Here is a 16942-nt window from a genome sequence, read left to right as displayed (position 1 = left end):
CAATTCGAATTGTGAATCGGGCAGCACTAGTATACAGTACAACTACATATAGTACCCCTAATTCTAGCTTAGGATGAGAGCAATTAGCTGTCTACTTCATTCAGGATTTTATCCAAATTAGCCATGCTAACATTCAAAATTACACAATGGGGTCAACATTGTTTTTTTTACATTTTAATTTTATATTATACAGCCAGAGCATTAAGTTCTACTGATTATCCCTTTTTTACAAAATATCTATTCATCTGGATTTTATTATACAATCTGTCTTTAATATCACAACAAGACAAAAAGGCATTGGTAGTGCCCTGTATATAACTCTCAAGAAAAATTAACTGGCTATAAATAATAATTAATAATAATAATAATTTTCATTTTTATATACCGCCAAAGCCATAATAGTTTGAGGGAGTTTACAATAAGAAGACAATCAGCAAAGATAGGCACAGTGAAAAGTCATTGAATACATGTGATAGAGCTGGACAATCAGCGAAGATAGGCACAGTGAAAAGTCATTGATACATGTGAGCAGGATACAGAGATAAGAGGAGCTGGAACAATCAGCGAAAATAGGCAATAATAGAAATAATAAATGAGATACATCAGTACGGGCCTAGGTTAAACATTGGTAGCTTTCATGGCCCCAGGCAGAAAACTCATAGATGACAAGCACCAGGTTTAAATAAAACCTAAATATGTTCTGCTCCGTATATCATTTTCTCTCTATAGTGAATATGTATTTAAATAACCACTCAGTGAAAGACTTTGAGAGGAAGATAGAGGGACAGAAAAATGGCTAAAAAAGCCCTACCCTTCAAATTACTATCAAAATTATCAAAAGTGCAAAGTGCTAAAGTGCAAAATATAAGCAGAAATTTAATTCACAGTTCATAAATCTGAAGTGCAAAAAATAAATGAAAATTTCATTCAAAATTCATAAATAGATAAATTCATGAGTACATCTCAACGTATAAAAATACAAATCACAGTTCATTTAATCCATTCATTAAACTTGTCTTGTAAGGAAGATATTTCATTCAAAATTTATAGGAAAGTTTGTGGAAAAATCCCAACATCTGACTATTACAAATCACAGTTCATTTAATTCTTTCATTACACTTATCTGAATCGAATGAATGTCTCGGCTCGACTGAGCTCCGTTTCGCTAAATTCTTTAGGAGCTGAAACATTCAGTTAAATCCCAATTGGAAACATATCTCATGAAAGTCTTCTTAAATAACAGACTCTAACCTCTGGCAAAATAACACTGAACTTAGTGGCTAGAGCTATGGTGACTGAAGCTTTTAGAGATGCTATGGAAATCCCACAAGAGCAGCGCACTCTGCAGCGTGATGACGTCAATAGCACATCTCAGTGAGAAAACAAAACAAATATTTATAAAGTGTAAAAAGGTCAGGTTAAATAGAAAAACATTTGTCTACATTTTCATTCTAACCAGTAGGAAAGTCCAGTCCTTTGATACTCATTTTTTGGAAATCAATATGGGGACAAATTAATTTGATTTTGGAGTCTTCGATTCCGTTATCATATGAAGTGGTTATTTGTGGTATATTGTTGTCACCTAAACCTCCTTTAGACAAGTATAAAAATAGATTATTTTCCATCATGACTGGGATAGCCACGCAAATGATTACCAAAAACTGGAAAAATTGGGATTCACTTAATTTCTCCTTTTGGTAGTACTCTTTATGTTTATGCTACAAATATGAGAAAATGAATTCAGAAATGCTGTGTAATAATAAGTTATTTAAATTAACATGGAGTCCATTGACAAATTTTGTTCTGGTTTATGCTCTTGATTTCTTATTTGATTTACACATCCAGGGAGGGTGGATGGGTATTATATTTTGATGTTTTCATTGATCAATAAGTTCAATATGATTTTCACTATATGTCTGAAATAATGCATTTGGTTTTTGTTCTTGTATTGGGGTGGGAGGGGGAAAAGTTTTTGAAGTATTTCTATGACTGATATAAATGCAATTTTGAAATTAAATATATGTAAATGTATATTTTAATGCATTGTTTTTGAATGAAAAATTAATAGAGTTAAAAAAATAAAATTATTCTTTATTTTAGGTGTAGTTTAAATCAGTAAGTGAACAGGTAAGATCCAGTTCTGTTTCTGTGGTGTAATGGTTACTATTGAGTATTGTGTCTGGTCATTTTTGACCCCCAAGTCTCTTCATGATTAGTCATTTGTTGTTAACACATCTTGAAAGCCATTTTGGCTGTGTCACATGTAATTTTACATTAAACTATATGACATCATAAAAACCAATATAAAAGATGCATATAAGATATAGGAGCAAAATGTATGTTTTGATGTATAACTAGTAGGTTGATGTATAACTAGTAGGCTGGAGACCATGATGTTTTTATAACTGTGACAGATGTGTTGGAACAGAGGGAAAATTGTGTTGCGGTATGCCGTAGTTTTTTGTTGGTTTAGGCCTAAATGCATTGTTTGCAGTAGCAGATAAATTGCAATTGTTTTGCATTTCCTACATGTTGACTATGTATTGGAGAGGTGTCCAATCTTGGTCCTCAAGGGCCACCATCCAGACGTGAAGAGAATGGAGTCGATTCAGCGAATGGCCACTAGGATGGTCTCGGGACTTAAGGATCTCTCATATGAAGAACGTCTGAGCAGGCTACACCTATATTCTCTCGAAGAGTGCAGAGAAAGGGGGGACATGATAGAAACATTCAAATACATCACAGGCCGCATTGAGGTGGAAGAAGAAATCTTTTTTCTTACCGGTCCCACGGTAACAAGAGGGCATCCACTGAAGCTCAGAGGGGGAAGATTTCATGGGGACACCAGGAAATACTTCTTCACCGAAAGGGTAATTGATCAATGGAATGATCTTCCATGTCAGGTAGTCGAGGGACTTCAAGGGACGATGGGACAGACAGGTGGGGTCGCTCAAGAGGAATACTTAATAGACGGATTCTCGAGGGAAGAAGGGAGGGTTCTTGAGTGGGCAGACTTGGTGGGCCGTCGGCCCTTTTCTGCCATTATACTCTATGTTTCAAAATTTCTCCAATGAATATGCATGAGATCTATTGTATGCAATAGATATTATGCAGATTCTGAAAACTGAATGGGTGAGGGCCAAGGTTGGACACTTGGTATATTGTGAAGGTAGCAAATAAAGAGAATTCAACAGAAAAAAAGAGAAGAGGTTAGCATATTTCCTAACTAGCTTTGTTTATGAGCACAAGAAGCCATGCTTTATTATATCTGAGAGCAAGGTGACAGAACTACTCTGTATGAATAGTAAAGTTATATAATAATAGTTTATTTTTATATGCCGCCAAGCATCAGTTCATGGCGGTTCACAATCATAATGCACTGGACATTTGGAAATACAAAGTCATAAGGCATTGATTAAGAATAGATATTTCATAATTCAGAATAAAACATTAAGCAAAGAAGTTTTCAGCATCATAAAACTATTAAAATAGAAATTTTGCAATTCAATTGGCAGTACAAATAATCAAAAAATCAAATAGGAAGTTAGATGGATTTTTAGAATAAAGATTAAAATCAATTCTGTATTTAATAGATAAGTTTTAAGATCTTTCCGAAATTGATAATAAGTAAGGAAAGGGGAAATAAGGACATTCAGACATGAATTCATTACTCCGGCCTGGAATGCCAAGGTCCTATCCAAAAGTTTTTTGTAGTGGCATGCTTCTACTGAGGGAAAAGAAAACCAACCTGGTCTTCGGATGTTTTTATTAATAGTATAGAATCTAAAATGGAAAGAAAGATAAGATGGTGCTAAAATAAACTAAACTAAACCTTAGGTTTATATACAGCATCATCTCCACAATCGTAGAGCTCAGCACGGTTTAAAAGAGTTGAGAGAGAAAGGAACTCCAATGAGGTTAAAGGGTATAGTGAGAAGGATATTTGGGGGGCTTAGGATGCCAAAGATGGGGTGGGTATTACATTTTTGAAAAAAGCCAGGTTTTCAGATGTTTGCGGAAGAGTTGGAGAGAGCTCAGGATCCGGAGGGGGCAGGTAAGGTTGTTCCAGAGCTCAGTGAATCTGAAGGGGAGGGAGGTCCCTAGTTTTCCTGCACGGGAAATGCCTTTTAATGAAGGAAAGGATAATTTTAGTTTGTGAGTGGGTCTGGTGGTATTAAGATTTAAGGAGCTCCAGGAGAGTGGGATGAAGGGAGGGAGGATGCCGTGAAGGATTTTGAAAATTAGGCAGGCGTATTTAAAGTGGACCCTGGCGATAATCGGAAGCCAGTGAAGCTTAGACAGGAGCGGTGAGACATGGTCGAATTTACTTTTTGCAAAGATGAGCTTGGCCGTCGCATTCTGGATCCGCTGAAGTCTATGAAGGTTTTTCTTGGTAAGGCTTAGGTAGATTGAGTTGCAGTAGTCCAGTCTGGACAGGATGATAGACTGGACGAGAACGGTAAAGTGATTTTGATGGAAATAGGATCTTACTTTCCTCAGCATGTGAAAGCTGAAATAGCATTTTTTTGCCAAGGAATTGAGGTGATCGTTGAAGGACAAAGTGGAGTCGATGATGATGCCCAGAACATTGCTTGAGGACTCCAACTGCAGAGTGGAGCCAGATGACAGGGGGATGGAGGTGGGAAGTTGGTCTAGTTTAGGGCCAAGCCAAACAAGATCTTAAAGCAAATACAACCAAATTTGAATAGTACTTTAGCTTCGAATGGCAACAAGTGAAGTTTTTGGTAATATAAGCTGATATGATCATATTTTTTAAGATTAAAGAGCAGACGAACTGCTGTATTTTGTATTATTCTTAATCGACTGATTGTTTTTTATGAGAACCTAAATAAATAATGTTGCAATAATCTAATATTGAAAGAATTGACTATTGAACCAAAATTTTAAAAGACATAAAGTCAAAATATTTCCTAATAGGCGCAACTTCCAAAGGATAATAAAACATTTCTTAATCAATAAATCTGTATGAACTTTAAACGATAATGAATGATCTAATGTAAACCTAGTATTTTTAAAGTAGAGACTATGGGATAGTTTTGACCATTTAAGTAAATTGTTGTTTCAGTGAGTTTTTCAATAGGGCTAGCAAGGAAAAACTTTGTTTTTCCCGGGTTGAGTTTTAATTTAAATGTGGAAGTCCAATTTTCCACTTGTGTGTGAATAAATGCAATCCGATTCATCACATCTGTTGTAAAAGCGGTTAAAGGAATGAGTATTGTTATATCATCTGCATAAATATAGAATTTTACTTGTAGACTATATAATAAGTGACCCAATGATGCTAGAAAAACATTAAATAGAGTTGGTGAAAGTGGGGAACCCTGAGGGACACCACATGAGTTTGCCCACATAGTAGAGTATTTTCCAGCACTAACTACCTGGTATGACTAACGTGACAATTTATATTTTTCATCAAAACGGGACAGCTATTAATATTCAGTCCCGCCCCCAATCTCACCCTAGCCCCGCCCCAATCCCACCCTAGCCCCATCCCCAATCCTACCCTAGCCCCGCCCCCAATTTCTTCCATTTATTTTTCATGTACACACAATATCTTATTTCATAATGGTAACCATAAAATTTAAAAAAACACAAAGCACCCTATACGCAGAGAAAATGTTAATTATCATTTATATCTAGGGGGTTTCAAAGATGTCACCTCAGTAACTATAGAAAAATAGACAAATATAGTGCAAAATATAGACAGCAGATATAAATTCTCAAAACTGACACATTTTGATCACTAAATTGAAAATAAAATCATTTTTCCTACCTTTGCTGTCTGGTGATTTCATGATTCTCTGGTTGCGTTTCCTTCTGACTGTGCATCCTTTTCTTTCATTTCTTTCTGCACTCAGGCCCAACAATTGTCCCTTTCTATTCCCTCCCTCCTTCCTTCCTATGTCCTTAGTGCACCCAGTGCCTCCTTCCTATGTCCTTAGTGCCCCAGCACTTCCTTCTATGTCCTTAGTGCCCCTTTCTATGTCCTTAGTGCCCCCAGCGCCTCCTTCCTATGTCCTTAGTGCCCCCAACGCCTCCTTCCTATGTCCTTAGTGTCCCCAGTGCCTCCTTAGTGTCCTTAGTGCCCCCAGATCCAGTGTCAGTTCTCCTTTGTACCTTTGTTCTAGGTCTCCCTCCTCTGTTATGATCTTGCCTCTCTCTGCTCTTCCTCAGGGGCTCTCACCCTCTGTCTGCACCTCCCAAAGTTCTGCTTCTGCCTCCTGTCTTTCTCCTTTGGTCCAGGCCTTTATCTATCTAGTCTTTCTTCTACTTACAATCCCCCTACCTTCTCTGCCTCTTTCTCTCCTTCCTTCATCCCTCCTTCCTATGTCCCCCTCACTGCCTTCCAGCCTTTGTCCTATCCCCTCCCAAAAAGCCTGCCGGCCTACCTCCCCCAAAGTCAGCCTGCCTGCCTGCCTATCTCCCCCAGAACAGCCTACTTCCCCCAGAGCCAGCCTGCCTAACTCCCCCAAAGTCAGCCTGCCTAACTCCCCCAAAGTCAGCCTGCCTGCCTACCTCCCCCAGAGCCAGCTTGTCTGCCTACCTCCCCCAAAGCTAGCCTGCCTGCCTGCCTCCCCTAAAGCCTGCCTACCTACCTACCTCCCCCAAAGCCAGCCAGCCTGCCTGCCTATCTCCTTCCCCCCTACCTTGGGAAAAAAAAGCTTCCCTCCAGGCCCGACTTAAACTTCCCTCTGGTCCACCGCCACTGCTCCTCTGCTTACCTTCCTGCCTAATCGCGCCCAGAAGCCTTCTTCCCGCCCTCCAGGCCCGACTTAAACTTCCCTCTGGTCCACCGCCACTGCTCCTCTGCTTACCTTCCTGCCTAATCGCGCCCAGAAGCCTTCTTCCCGACGTCAATTCTAACGTCGGAGAAGACGTTCAGGCCAGCCAATCGCCAATTGCACAAATTATTGGGAGTTTTTCTGACCAAGGATGTGTCTGTTAGGATTAAATTCTGTTTAAAACTAGCCTGTCTATATGGGAAGCTTAAAGAGCCCCTATTAGACACTGAGGTCTTTTCTCCCTTTTTGTAAAGAAAGGTGACTTTTCTGTCCTGTATTTTGGAGGGTGCAATTTTTTGTGATTTATTTTGGGCATCCTTTTCTTGATTTTTTGGATATTTTTGTTATATATATTTCAAGAGAGTTCATAAAATGGCTAATACTTGGCAATCAGGTTTAGGCTTCTCAGAAATAGAATGGCAGTCTACTTTACAGGCTCCAGCCCTTTTTTCGGGGGATTCCAGTAATCTGGCATCTACTCAATGGGACGATATTTGGTTGTCAAAGAAGAATTTGATTAAACAGGAATTACACAGTGCTTCTTTAGTTGATTATTGCAAACGAGAGATTATTCCAAGAGGATTGAGGATGCAAAAAGCTCCTAGGATGTATACTGATGACTCTGAGTTTGTCTCTCAGTGGAATAGAATTTTAAATCGATGCTCTTTGGATTTAATGATTCTATTGATTCGAACTGCCCAGTCTAGAATTAGTAGAGATACTATAAATTTAACATCACAGATACAAGATCTACAGTCTAATGCAAATTATGAAGTCCAAGTTAATCTATTGGAGTCTAAGTCAGAAAAGTTTCGTACAGAATCTAGACTTCAAAAAATCAAAAAATTTAAGCGAGATGAGAAAGATTATTCAGAAGGTTACGTTTATACTTGGATGAAACCAGCTAATGATAATGATCAGGATAGTAATAAACAGTCAGTTAGGTTTCATTTGTCTTCAGACTCATCATCTGCTAGTGACGGACAGTCTAGACATTTTTTAGGAAGAGGAGGGCAAAGGAAGAGGGGCTCCAGAAGAAACAGGGGGAGATACATAAACAACACTCGACCAGTGACAAGGTCACAACAGCAGACCACAGCGTAGTAGTTAACATCTCTCATGTACACCTTTCCAGTATTGAGATGGATGTTTTGGCTAAGGGTCTAACCTTTGTGCCTGAGAAGAGAGTTGACCCCTTTGAATTTAGAGTACATTTGGAAAAATTCTTTAGGAAGCTTCAATTGCGTCTATTTTTTTGGGATAAGGAAACTAGCCAAGATAGATCTGTTATAAGGGACAAATCAACTTGGACCCCCTCTGGTCCTTTAGATCCGGCGTTGCAAACGTATAAAAATCTAGTGTTACAAGATATTCAATCTAAACAATGTAAACAGTTTTTTCCAGTTTGGAACTTATCTTTGTCAGAAAAGAATGCGTTAAAACAATTGCAAAGATATGATCAGATTGTGATCCGCCGTGCAGATAAGGGGGGTGCAGTTGTAGTACAAGATAAAGTCCAGTATATTGCAGAGATTGTACGTCAGCTCTAGGATGTATCAGTATATACTCTCCTTTCAGAAGATCCTACCACCAATATTAGAGATCAAATTTTAGAGGTAGTGGGGAAGGGGCTTCAGCAGGGTTTCCTTACCCAAAACGAATTCCTGTTTTTGACACCCAAATATTCTCGTCTTCCTTTTTTATATACCCTTCCTAAGATCCACAAGAATTTATCTTGTCCACCGGACAGACCAATTGTATCTGCCAAAGGATCATTGTTGGAACGGGTGAATCAATATGTTGATCTTTTTTTGAATCCGCTTGTCCCCTTTTCAAAATCCTTTATTCAGGATACCACACACTTCTTAAAGATTTTGCAGCAGTATCATCCGACTGTATCCACTATTTTAGTGACACTTGATGTACAATCTTTGTACACTAATATTCCACAAGATGAAGCGTTGGCAGTATTAAATCTTGCTTTGGAATCTCGCCCTCGTCCACATTTTGTCCCCTCGGCATTTATCATTCAGCTCTTATCCATTTCATTAAAACAAAATTTTTTTGTATTTCAGAATGCTTTTTATCAGCAGTGCAGTGGGACTGCAATGGGGGCGTCATGTGCTCCCGCGTTAGCTAATCTTTTCATGTCCCACTTTGAAACTGAATTTGTGTATTCATCTAACTGGTTCCTCCATACCAAGTTATGGTGCCGGTATATTGACGATATCTTTATGCTGTGGGAGGGAACAGTTAAAGATCTTATGGATGCTGTGGATGAGTTGAACCGGTATACAAAGACTATCAAATTTACATGCTCTTTTGATTTGAAGCAAATTGCATTCCTGGATGTCCTAGTAGAAATTAGAGATTCTAACTTTTTTACTACTGTCTATTGTAAAGCTACAGACAGAAATACTTTTCTACACTATTCGAGTTCCCATCCCACACATTTAAAAGAAAGTTTACCCCATTCTCAATTTTTGAGGTATAGACGAATCTGTTCGACTAAGGATGAATTCAAGCGCCAGTCATTGGTGTTAAAACAAAAACTATATAGAATACTCTAAATCTAAAGATCTGGACTCTAAGATTACCTGTGTACTACCCTATTCCCAGCAGGGGAGTGCTTATGGTCGCAGTTTGAAGAAATATTGGGAGTGCTTGTCAGTGCACCCCTGTTTTCGTGACTGTACTATGATGTTTTCTTACTCACGAAACAAATCCATCCAAGAGGAGCTTTGTCCCACGAGTAGTGTGGCAATTGTACCTGTAAATGAATGCATGAATGGGAGTATGGACATTGGACATGATAAATGTGGACATTGCTCTGTCTGTGATATTATGGAGGTGTGCACATCCTTTGTGAATCCAGCAGATCGTAAAGTGTATTATCTACATCATTTCTCTGATTGTGCCACTAGTGGAGTTATATATATTATCAAGTGCCCGTGTCAGCAATTGTATGTGGGTCAGACTTCAAGGGCTTTGAAAACACGCCTTATTGAACATCGCTCATGCCTTGCACGAGAAAGGCTTGAGGCTCCCATGGTAGAGCACTGTATGGACTGTAAACATGTTTTTGAAGATTTGCGCTGCTGGGTTTTGGAGAGAGTGTCACCATCTGCACGGGGTGGTGATTTTAAACAAGTTTTATTGAAAAGGGAACAACGCTGGATATTTTCTTTGCAAACTTTTACCCCTATGGGTTTGAATAGTGGGGTGGATTGGAAAGCCTGGTTTTGATAGTCTGCAATGAGAACAATAAGAATTGCAGTAATATGATGTCACCACGTTTTTTGCATGATTTGCATAAAGATGATGTCATCACAGTTTGACGTGGTGTCACTGGGAGGTGCCTATTTAAGGAGAACGCTGAGGGGCCATTTTTATGACAGGAGTGGAAGCGGGTGTGTGATCGCTGTGGGTATAGCTATCCTTTTTCTGCTTGTTTTCTCAAGTTCTTTGAAAACTTTCTACAATGTGTCTTTCATGTTTTACAGCAAATCCCTGACGAAGCATTTTGTTGCGAAACAGGGGCCCCTGTTGGATATTTTGGAAGAATGTTTTGACTGATAGCTTTTTTCCATAGAGCAGTTTTTCCTGCTTGCTTTACTCCAGGACTACACCTGAATATTGAAGTGCTCAGATAAGTGACTTCTATTTTTGACAATTGTTGTTTGAAGAAAAGTTTAAAAAAATATATAAAACTATAAGAAAATATATAAAACTATTAGAAAATTAGAATAGAAGTTCACTTACTAATTGGGAGTTTTTCTGACCAAGGATGTGTCTGCTAGGATTAAATTCTGTTTAAAACTAGCCTGTCTATATGGGAAGCTTAAAGAGCCCCTATTAGACACTGAGGTCTTTTCTCCCTTTTTGTAAAGAAAGGTGACTTTTCTGTCCTGTATTTTGGAGGGTGCAATTTTTTGTGAGTCCTGATTCCATCACATAGTTGAATTGTTGGGAAATCAGAGTTTATATTCTGAGAAAGATTTGTGTGTTCTCAGTTTGTTAATTTTAGTTTTAAAATACTGTGCAAAAACTTCTGATGAAGGTAAATTCTCTGACATAGGTCTACTTTTAGATTCAATATTAAAGAGGTTATTAACCAGTTTAAACAGTTCTTTACTGTTTATATTTGATTTTCCAACTTTTTGAAAATTATAGGGAAGATGGTGGAAGCTATGATCAAGGACGGCATTTGTGAGCACATCGAGAGAAATGGCCTACTGAGAACAAGCCAGCACGGATTCTGTAAGGGAAGGTCGTGCTTAACGAACCTTCTGTACTTCTTTGAGGGAATAAGCGGTCGGGTGGACAATGGGGAACCCATTGACATCATTTACCTCGATTTTCAAAAGGCTTTCGACAAGGTGCCACATGAAAGGCTGCTTAGGAAGCTGTGGAACCACGGGGTGGGAGGGGATGTGCACAGATGGATCAAGCACTGGTTGTCGGGTAGACTGCAGAGGGTTGGAGTAAAGGGTCAATATTCTGACTGGCGGGGAGTCACAAGCGGTGTGACACAGGGATCAGTGTTGGGGCCGTTACTCTTCAACATATTTATCAATGACCTGGAAACGGAGGCAAAGTGCAAGGTTATAAAATTTGCAGATGATACCAAACTGTGCGGCAGAGTTAGGCCCAGGGAGGAGTGTGAGGACCTGCAAAGGGACCTGGAGAAGCTGGAAGACTGGGCAAACAAATTGCAAATGCGCTTTAACGTGGAAAAATGCAAGGTCATGCATATAGGGAAAAAGAACCTGTTGTTCAACTACAAATTGGGGGGGGCATTGTTGGGAGACAGCAGACTTGAGAGAGACTTGGGTGTGCTGGTGGATGCATCACTGAAGCCATCTGCACAGTGCGCAGCAGCCTCGAAAAAAGCCAACAGGATGCTGGGCATCATAAAGAGGGGCATCACACCAGGACGCGGGAAGTCATCATGCCATTGTATCGAGCGATGGTGCGTCCACATCTGGAATACTGCGTTCAGTATTGGTCGCCATACCTCAAGAAGGACATGGTGGTACTTGAGAGAGTCCAAAGGAGAGCAACGAAACTGGTAAGAGGGCTGGAACACTGCCCATACGCCGAGAGGTTGGATAGGCTGGGGCTCTTCTCTCTGGAAAAAATGAGGCTCAGGGGAGATATGATAGAGACCTTCAAGATCATGAGGGGCATAGAGAGGGTGGATAGGGACAGATTCTTCAGACTGAAGGGGACAACAGGTACGAGGGGGCATTCGGAGAAACTGAAGGGAGATAGGTTCAAGACAAATGCAAGGAAGTTTTTTTTCACCCAAAGGGTCGTGGACACTTGGAATGCGCTACCGGAGGAAGTGGTCAGACAGAGTACGGTACAGGGATTCAAACAGGGATTGGATGGATTCCTGAGGGATAAAGGGATCGTGGGATACTGAGAGAAGTATCCAGGAAATAAGTATAGAAACCCGACCAGGTCGTGCATGTGCAAGACCGGAGGGTTAGGACTTCGATGGGAAGATAGGACTTAAATGGGAAACCAAGGTGGCAAGGGGGCCCCTTCTGGTGATTCAGACAGGTTTGGGCCGCCGCGGGAGCGGACTGCTGGGCATGATGGACCTATGGTCTGATCCGGCGGAGGCACTGCTTATGTTCTTATGTTCTTATGAGCATAGTCGATCTGAAATTATTTTATTTTCATTTACTTTAATTGTTTTTTATTCTGAAATACAAAGTCAGCAAAGTAAGAAACTACACTATATGGCCAAAAGTGATTATCATCTAGGAAAGTGTCCAGTTAATGGAGACTGCCTAGATTGTTGTATTATTGTATGCTTAAAACCTGGTCCCACCGGGTTTGCCACATCCCATTTAGAATCCACTCACTCAGCCATGGATTTGTTCATAACAGACAGCATCTTACTTATGAATTTTTACTGAATCCTAGCAGGGGGATTGATTATTGTGAACTTCAAGCCTTTTTTGGGTCTTTTACTGCTCGCTGGTGTTTATCACATCAGGAATTAAACAACTAGCAGCCTCTGGGATGACAGTATGGGATGAAAAATATTCTGAGCAACTATGTCACTTCAGCGATTCCATATTGTGTTTCCAGTGATTTGATTTATCTAATCTAATATTTCTGAATCGCGCTATGCCTAAATAGGTTCAAGGCGACTTATAATATAAGGAATTACAGAATGTATATACTACATTATAGCAGTTTGAGGAGGGCAGAGTTATGAACAGAGTAATGGCGAAGGGAGAAGACAGGTTCTATGATTGTACTGGTATAACACTTGAGTATGAAATTTAGTTAGGGCAGAGTACGGTACTGGGGTTCAAGAAAGGATTGGACAATCTCCTGCTGGAAAAGGGGATAGAGGGGTATAGACAGAGGATTACTGCACAGGTCCTGGATCTGTTGGGCCGCCGTGTGAGTGGACTGCTGTGCACAATTGACCTCAGGTCTGACCCACCAGAGGCATTGCTTATGTTCTTAAGTTGTCTATGGCAGGGTTTCTCAACCTACGGTACCGCCTGTTGGGGCTATGCAGGCTGACTGCCACCCAGCCCGCCACTGCTGCTCGCCACCCGCTTGCTACATTTACAGCCCCGCTGGAGCTGCAACAATTGGCTGGCCCAGACCTTCTCTCCGATGTCAGAATTGACATCGGGGGAAAACTTGCAGGCTGGCAGCGTGCAATCACTGCACGCGCCTAGTACTTCCAGGAGTTGCTGCAGCAGTAGGAGGTAATTAAATGCAGCGGCTGCTTGGTGAGTAGCTAGGGGGGGGCAGCAGACCGTGGGGCAGGCAGGCTTCAGCGCGGCAGGAAGGGAGGAAGGACAAAGGCTGGCAGTGAGGGGGAAGGGTCAGACTTCGGTGCAGCAGGGAAGGAGGGAGGAAGGACAAAGGCTGGAAAGGCAGTGAGGGGGAGGGGCACGAACTCAGGACATAGGAAGGAGTGAGGAAGGGGGCACTAACTTGGGACATAGGAAGGAAGGAAGGAGGGGGGAGGGAATAGAAAGGGACAATTATTGGGCCTGAGTGTGTGAGTGAGAAGGAAAGAGATGGTGCACATTGGAAAAGGAAGAGAAAAATTGGGCATAGAGAGAAGTGAGGTAGAGATGCATGGGGAATAGAAGGATGAGAGGGAGAAATGTTGGATATGGTGGTGGAGAGGAAACAGAGGGATAGACTGAAGGGGATGCAAGGGGGAGGAATGTTGGGCATAGTGATGGAGGGAGAGATGTGGCATGGTTTTGGAGAGGGGTGATAGAAGGAGAAATGGGCATGGGACTGGTGGGCAGTGGTGAAAAATGATCTAGGGGATGAGAGAGGAAGAAAAGATGGATTCATGGAGGGACAGAGAGAAATGTTGGTTGAGAAATGGAATGAGGTCTGGAGGAGAGAAAGCATGAAGGAGACAGAAAGAAAGAAATATTGGCTGCACAATCAGAAGGAAGTGCAACCAGAGACTCATGAAATCACCAGACAACAAAGGTAGGAAAAATGATTTTATTTTCAATTTAGTGATCAAAATGTGTCAGTTTTGAGAATTTATATCTGTTGTCTACATTTGCACTATATTTGTCTATTTTTCTACAGTATAGTTGTTACTGAGGTGACATTGCATATTTTAAAGTCATCTGCCTTGAAGTCTTTGAAAACCTCCCCGAATATAAATGATAATCAACATTTTCTCTGCGTACAATGTGCTTTGTGTTTTTTAAATTTTGTGGTTACCATTATGTATTAATAAGATTATATTGTGTATATAAGTTTGAATGGTTCAGCGGTTTTTGCATATAGAATTTGGAACATTATACATGATAGTTTGAAGGTGATATGAGTTTTGGCAGGTAGCCAGTGTAATTTCTTATAATAAGGTGAGACAGTCAATTGTTTTTAGTTTGAATATTAGTCTGATTGCAATGTTTTGAAATCGTCTGTAATTTGTTCAGGAGAGTAGAGGTTAGACCCGCAAAGAGGGCGTTAAAGTAATCTAGCTGGGACAGTATAAGCATTTGTGTTAGTATGGTAGAGTGGCGCTCTTGAAAAAGATCTGATAAGTCTTAATCTTCTCCTATTGTAGAAGGTTTTCTTCCTTAAGTTGGATACTTGCGATTCGAATGATGGGGTTGAGTCAAGTATGACTCCGAGGACCTTGGATGTCTTGTTGATATCCAGTGTGGATCCTAAGGTTAGTTACAGCGGAAGGAACAGTGTGTACAATGTTATGAAAACACAGAACTTTGGTTTTGTTCGCATTTAGTTTGAGTTTATTGGATGCGGCCCAGAACTGTATTTTGTCTATTCCATTTGATATTATTAGAATTGTATCCTTAAGAGTCACAATTAATTGGGATGAGTAGAAGAATGTCATCTGCATATGAGAATATGCATTCATTGTTGTTGAATTTCATATGGCCTAGTAAGCTCATAAATAGGTTATAGAGGATCAGCGATAATGGTGATCTTTGCGGTACGCCACAGATCGCTTGCCAGTTTTTTGAAAACACTTCATCTTTGTAGATTATATATTGTCTGTTTTGCAGGAAGTCTTTGAACCAGTTCAGGATGGTTCCCACAATGCCTGTTTCATTGAGTTTGGCTCGTAATAGTTGGTGATTGACCAAGTAGAAGGCGGAAGATATGTCAAATTGAAGGAGGTACATTTGGGTTACACTAAGAACAACATTTGAGTTCTAGTGGGTTGGTTAATGGAGCTACTGAGTTCCTTTAGGTGAAGTTAGGCCTCCATTATTCCCCAGGCTGAACAGTGAGAATCACGGACTTCAGGGTGTCTGCGAAAAGATGGAACCGGAGTGCTCTGTTTAAATCTTTCAGATCCAAAATAGGCTGAAAAGACTCCCCTTTCTTGGGCACCACGAAGTAAATGGAGTACTTGCTGGTATGAAATTCTGAAGGGGGCACTGGAACCACTGCTTTGAGGCCTATCAATCTCTGCAGCGTCTGACGAAAAACCTGCTTCTTCCAAGTTGCCTAACTAGGAGAAGAGAGGAAAAGATCTGGCAAGAGCCAGTAAAACTCAAGAGCATAGCCGTCCTGAATCATCTCCAGGACCCACTGATCCGTCGTGATCTCGCCCCCCCCCCTCAGTAAAACTCCTGCAAAAACTAATTTACTTAGATCATTCATTTTGGCTCCTCCCCTTCCCATTTCAGAGAAGGGTATTTCAAAAGGGCTTGGGCACTTAGATGAAACTTAGATCATCTAAAAAGCTGTGGTTTTTATTATTCCACCTGTTAAAAATGTTTTCAGTGCTTATTGACTCTGTATTGTTGCCAATTCCAGTTAAGAATTGGGGTGGAGGTGAAGTTCATCACCCTCTTAAAGGCACAGAAATTCACCCTCTTAACCTTTTCCTTTCGTAAAACATTTTATGTTACGCTGGTTCCAATCGTAATTATTTTAGCAAAGTTTTGTATTATTCACCTTTATCATTTACGGCTATTGTAAACATAATGTAAATAAGTCCTAAGTCTGTAAATTCAAATATTTTGTGTTCCTGGCTCTTTATTAGTATGGGACATACGATGACAATGACATTTTCGGAATGTCCCGTCATCTGGGACACACGATAGGAAAAGGTTAAAGGCATAGAAATTCACCCTCTTAAAGGCACAGAAATTCATGAACTGACAGCTATTCCTGTATTGCTGTCCTGCAAACCCTATGCCTTTAAGAGGAAATCTGCCCCTGTTACTGCATAGTCCAATCTCTCTCTCACCTCGATGGGGATATACAGCATAAAGCCAGGTTCTCCGGTGTGTGTCATACTCATCACCCGGATACCATTGGCATATCCTACACTCATTTCCTGCAAGGAAAGAGAAACAAGTGCAATCACTCACTGAGAAAAGCAACAAAATGGTGAAGGCAACATGTGCTTATACAGTGATAGAAGTGGCAAGGGAAAGGAATCTGTCTGTTACTCTACCATTCACATCTTGAGCACATAACTTAAAATATAAATATAACAACTTCTAAAGCATAATAACGAAGTTCAAAACTCTTCAATATTTCTAATGCTCTTTTTAAGGCAGTGATTGTCAACCCAGTCCTCAAGACACATGAGATAAACACACAGTGAAGGCAATACATAGGGCTCCTTTTACGAAGGT

General features: G+C 40.4%; 1 protein-coding gene across 1 annotated transcript in view; it reads right to left on the bottom strand.

Moving 5' to 3' along the window:
* Positions 1–16942, bottom strand: part of PDPR (pyruvate dehydrogenase phosphatase regulatory subunit) — a 200297-nt gene that overhangs the window by 22127 nt on the left and 161228 nt on the right. Inside the window, exon 16 of the mRNA XM_033941677.1 lies at positions 16549–16638. Coding sequence (XP_033797568.1) covers positions 16549–16638 — 90 coding nt within the window. The remainder of the gene's footprint in view (positions 1–16548; positions 16639–16942) is intronic.

This window comes from Geotrypetes seraphini, chromosome 4 (assembly GCF_902459505.1).
Source record: "Geotrypetes seraphini chromosome 4, aGeoSer1.1, whole genome shotgun sequence".
In the NCBI taxonomy this organism is placed as follows: Eukaryota; Metazoa; Chordata; class Amphibia; order Gymnophiona; family Dermophiidae; genus Geotrypetes; species Geotrypetes seraphini.
Note: the sequence above shows the minus strand (reverse complement) of the source record. Positions and strands in the feature narration are given on the sequence as shown.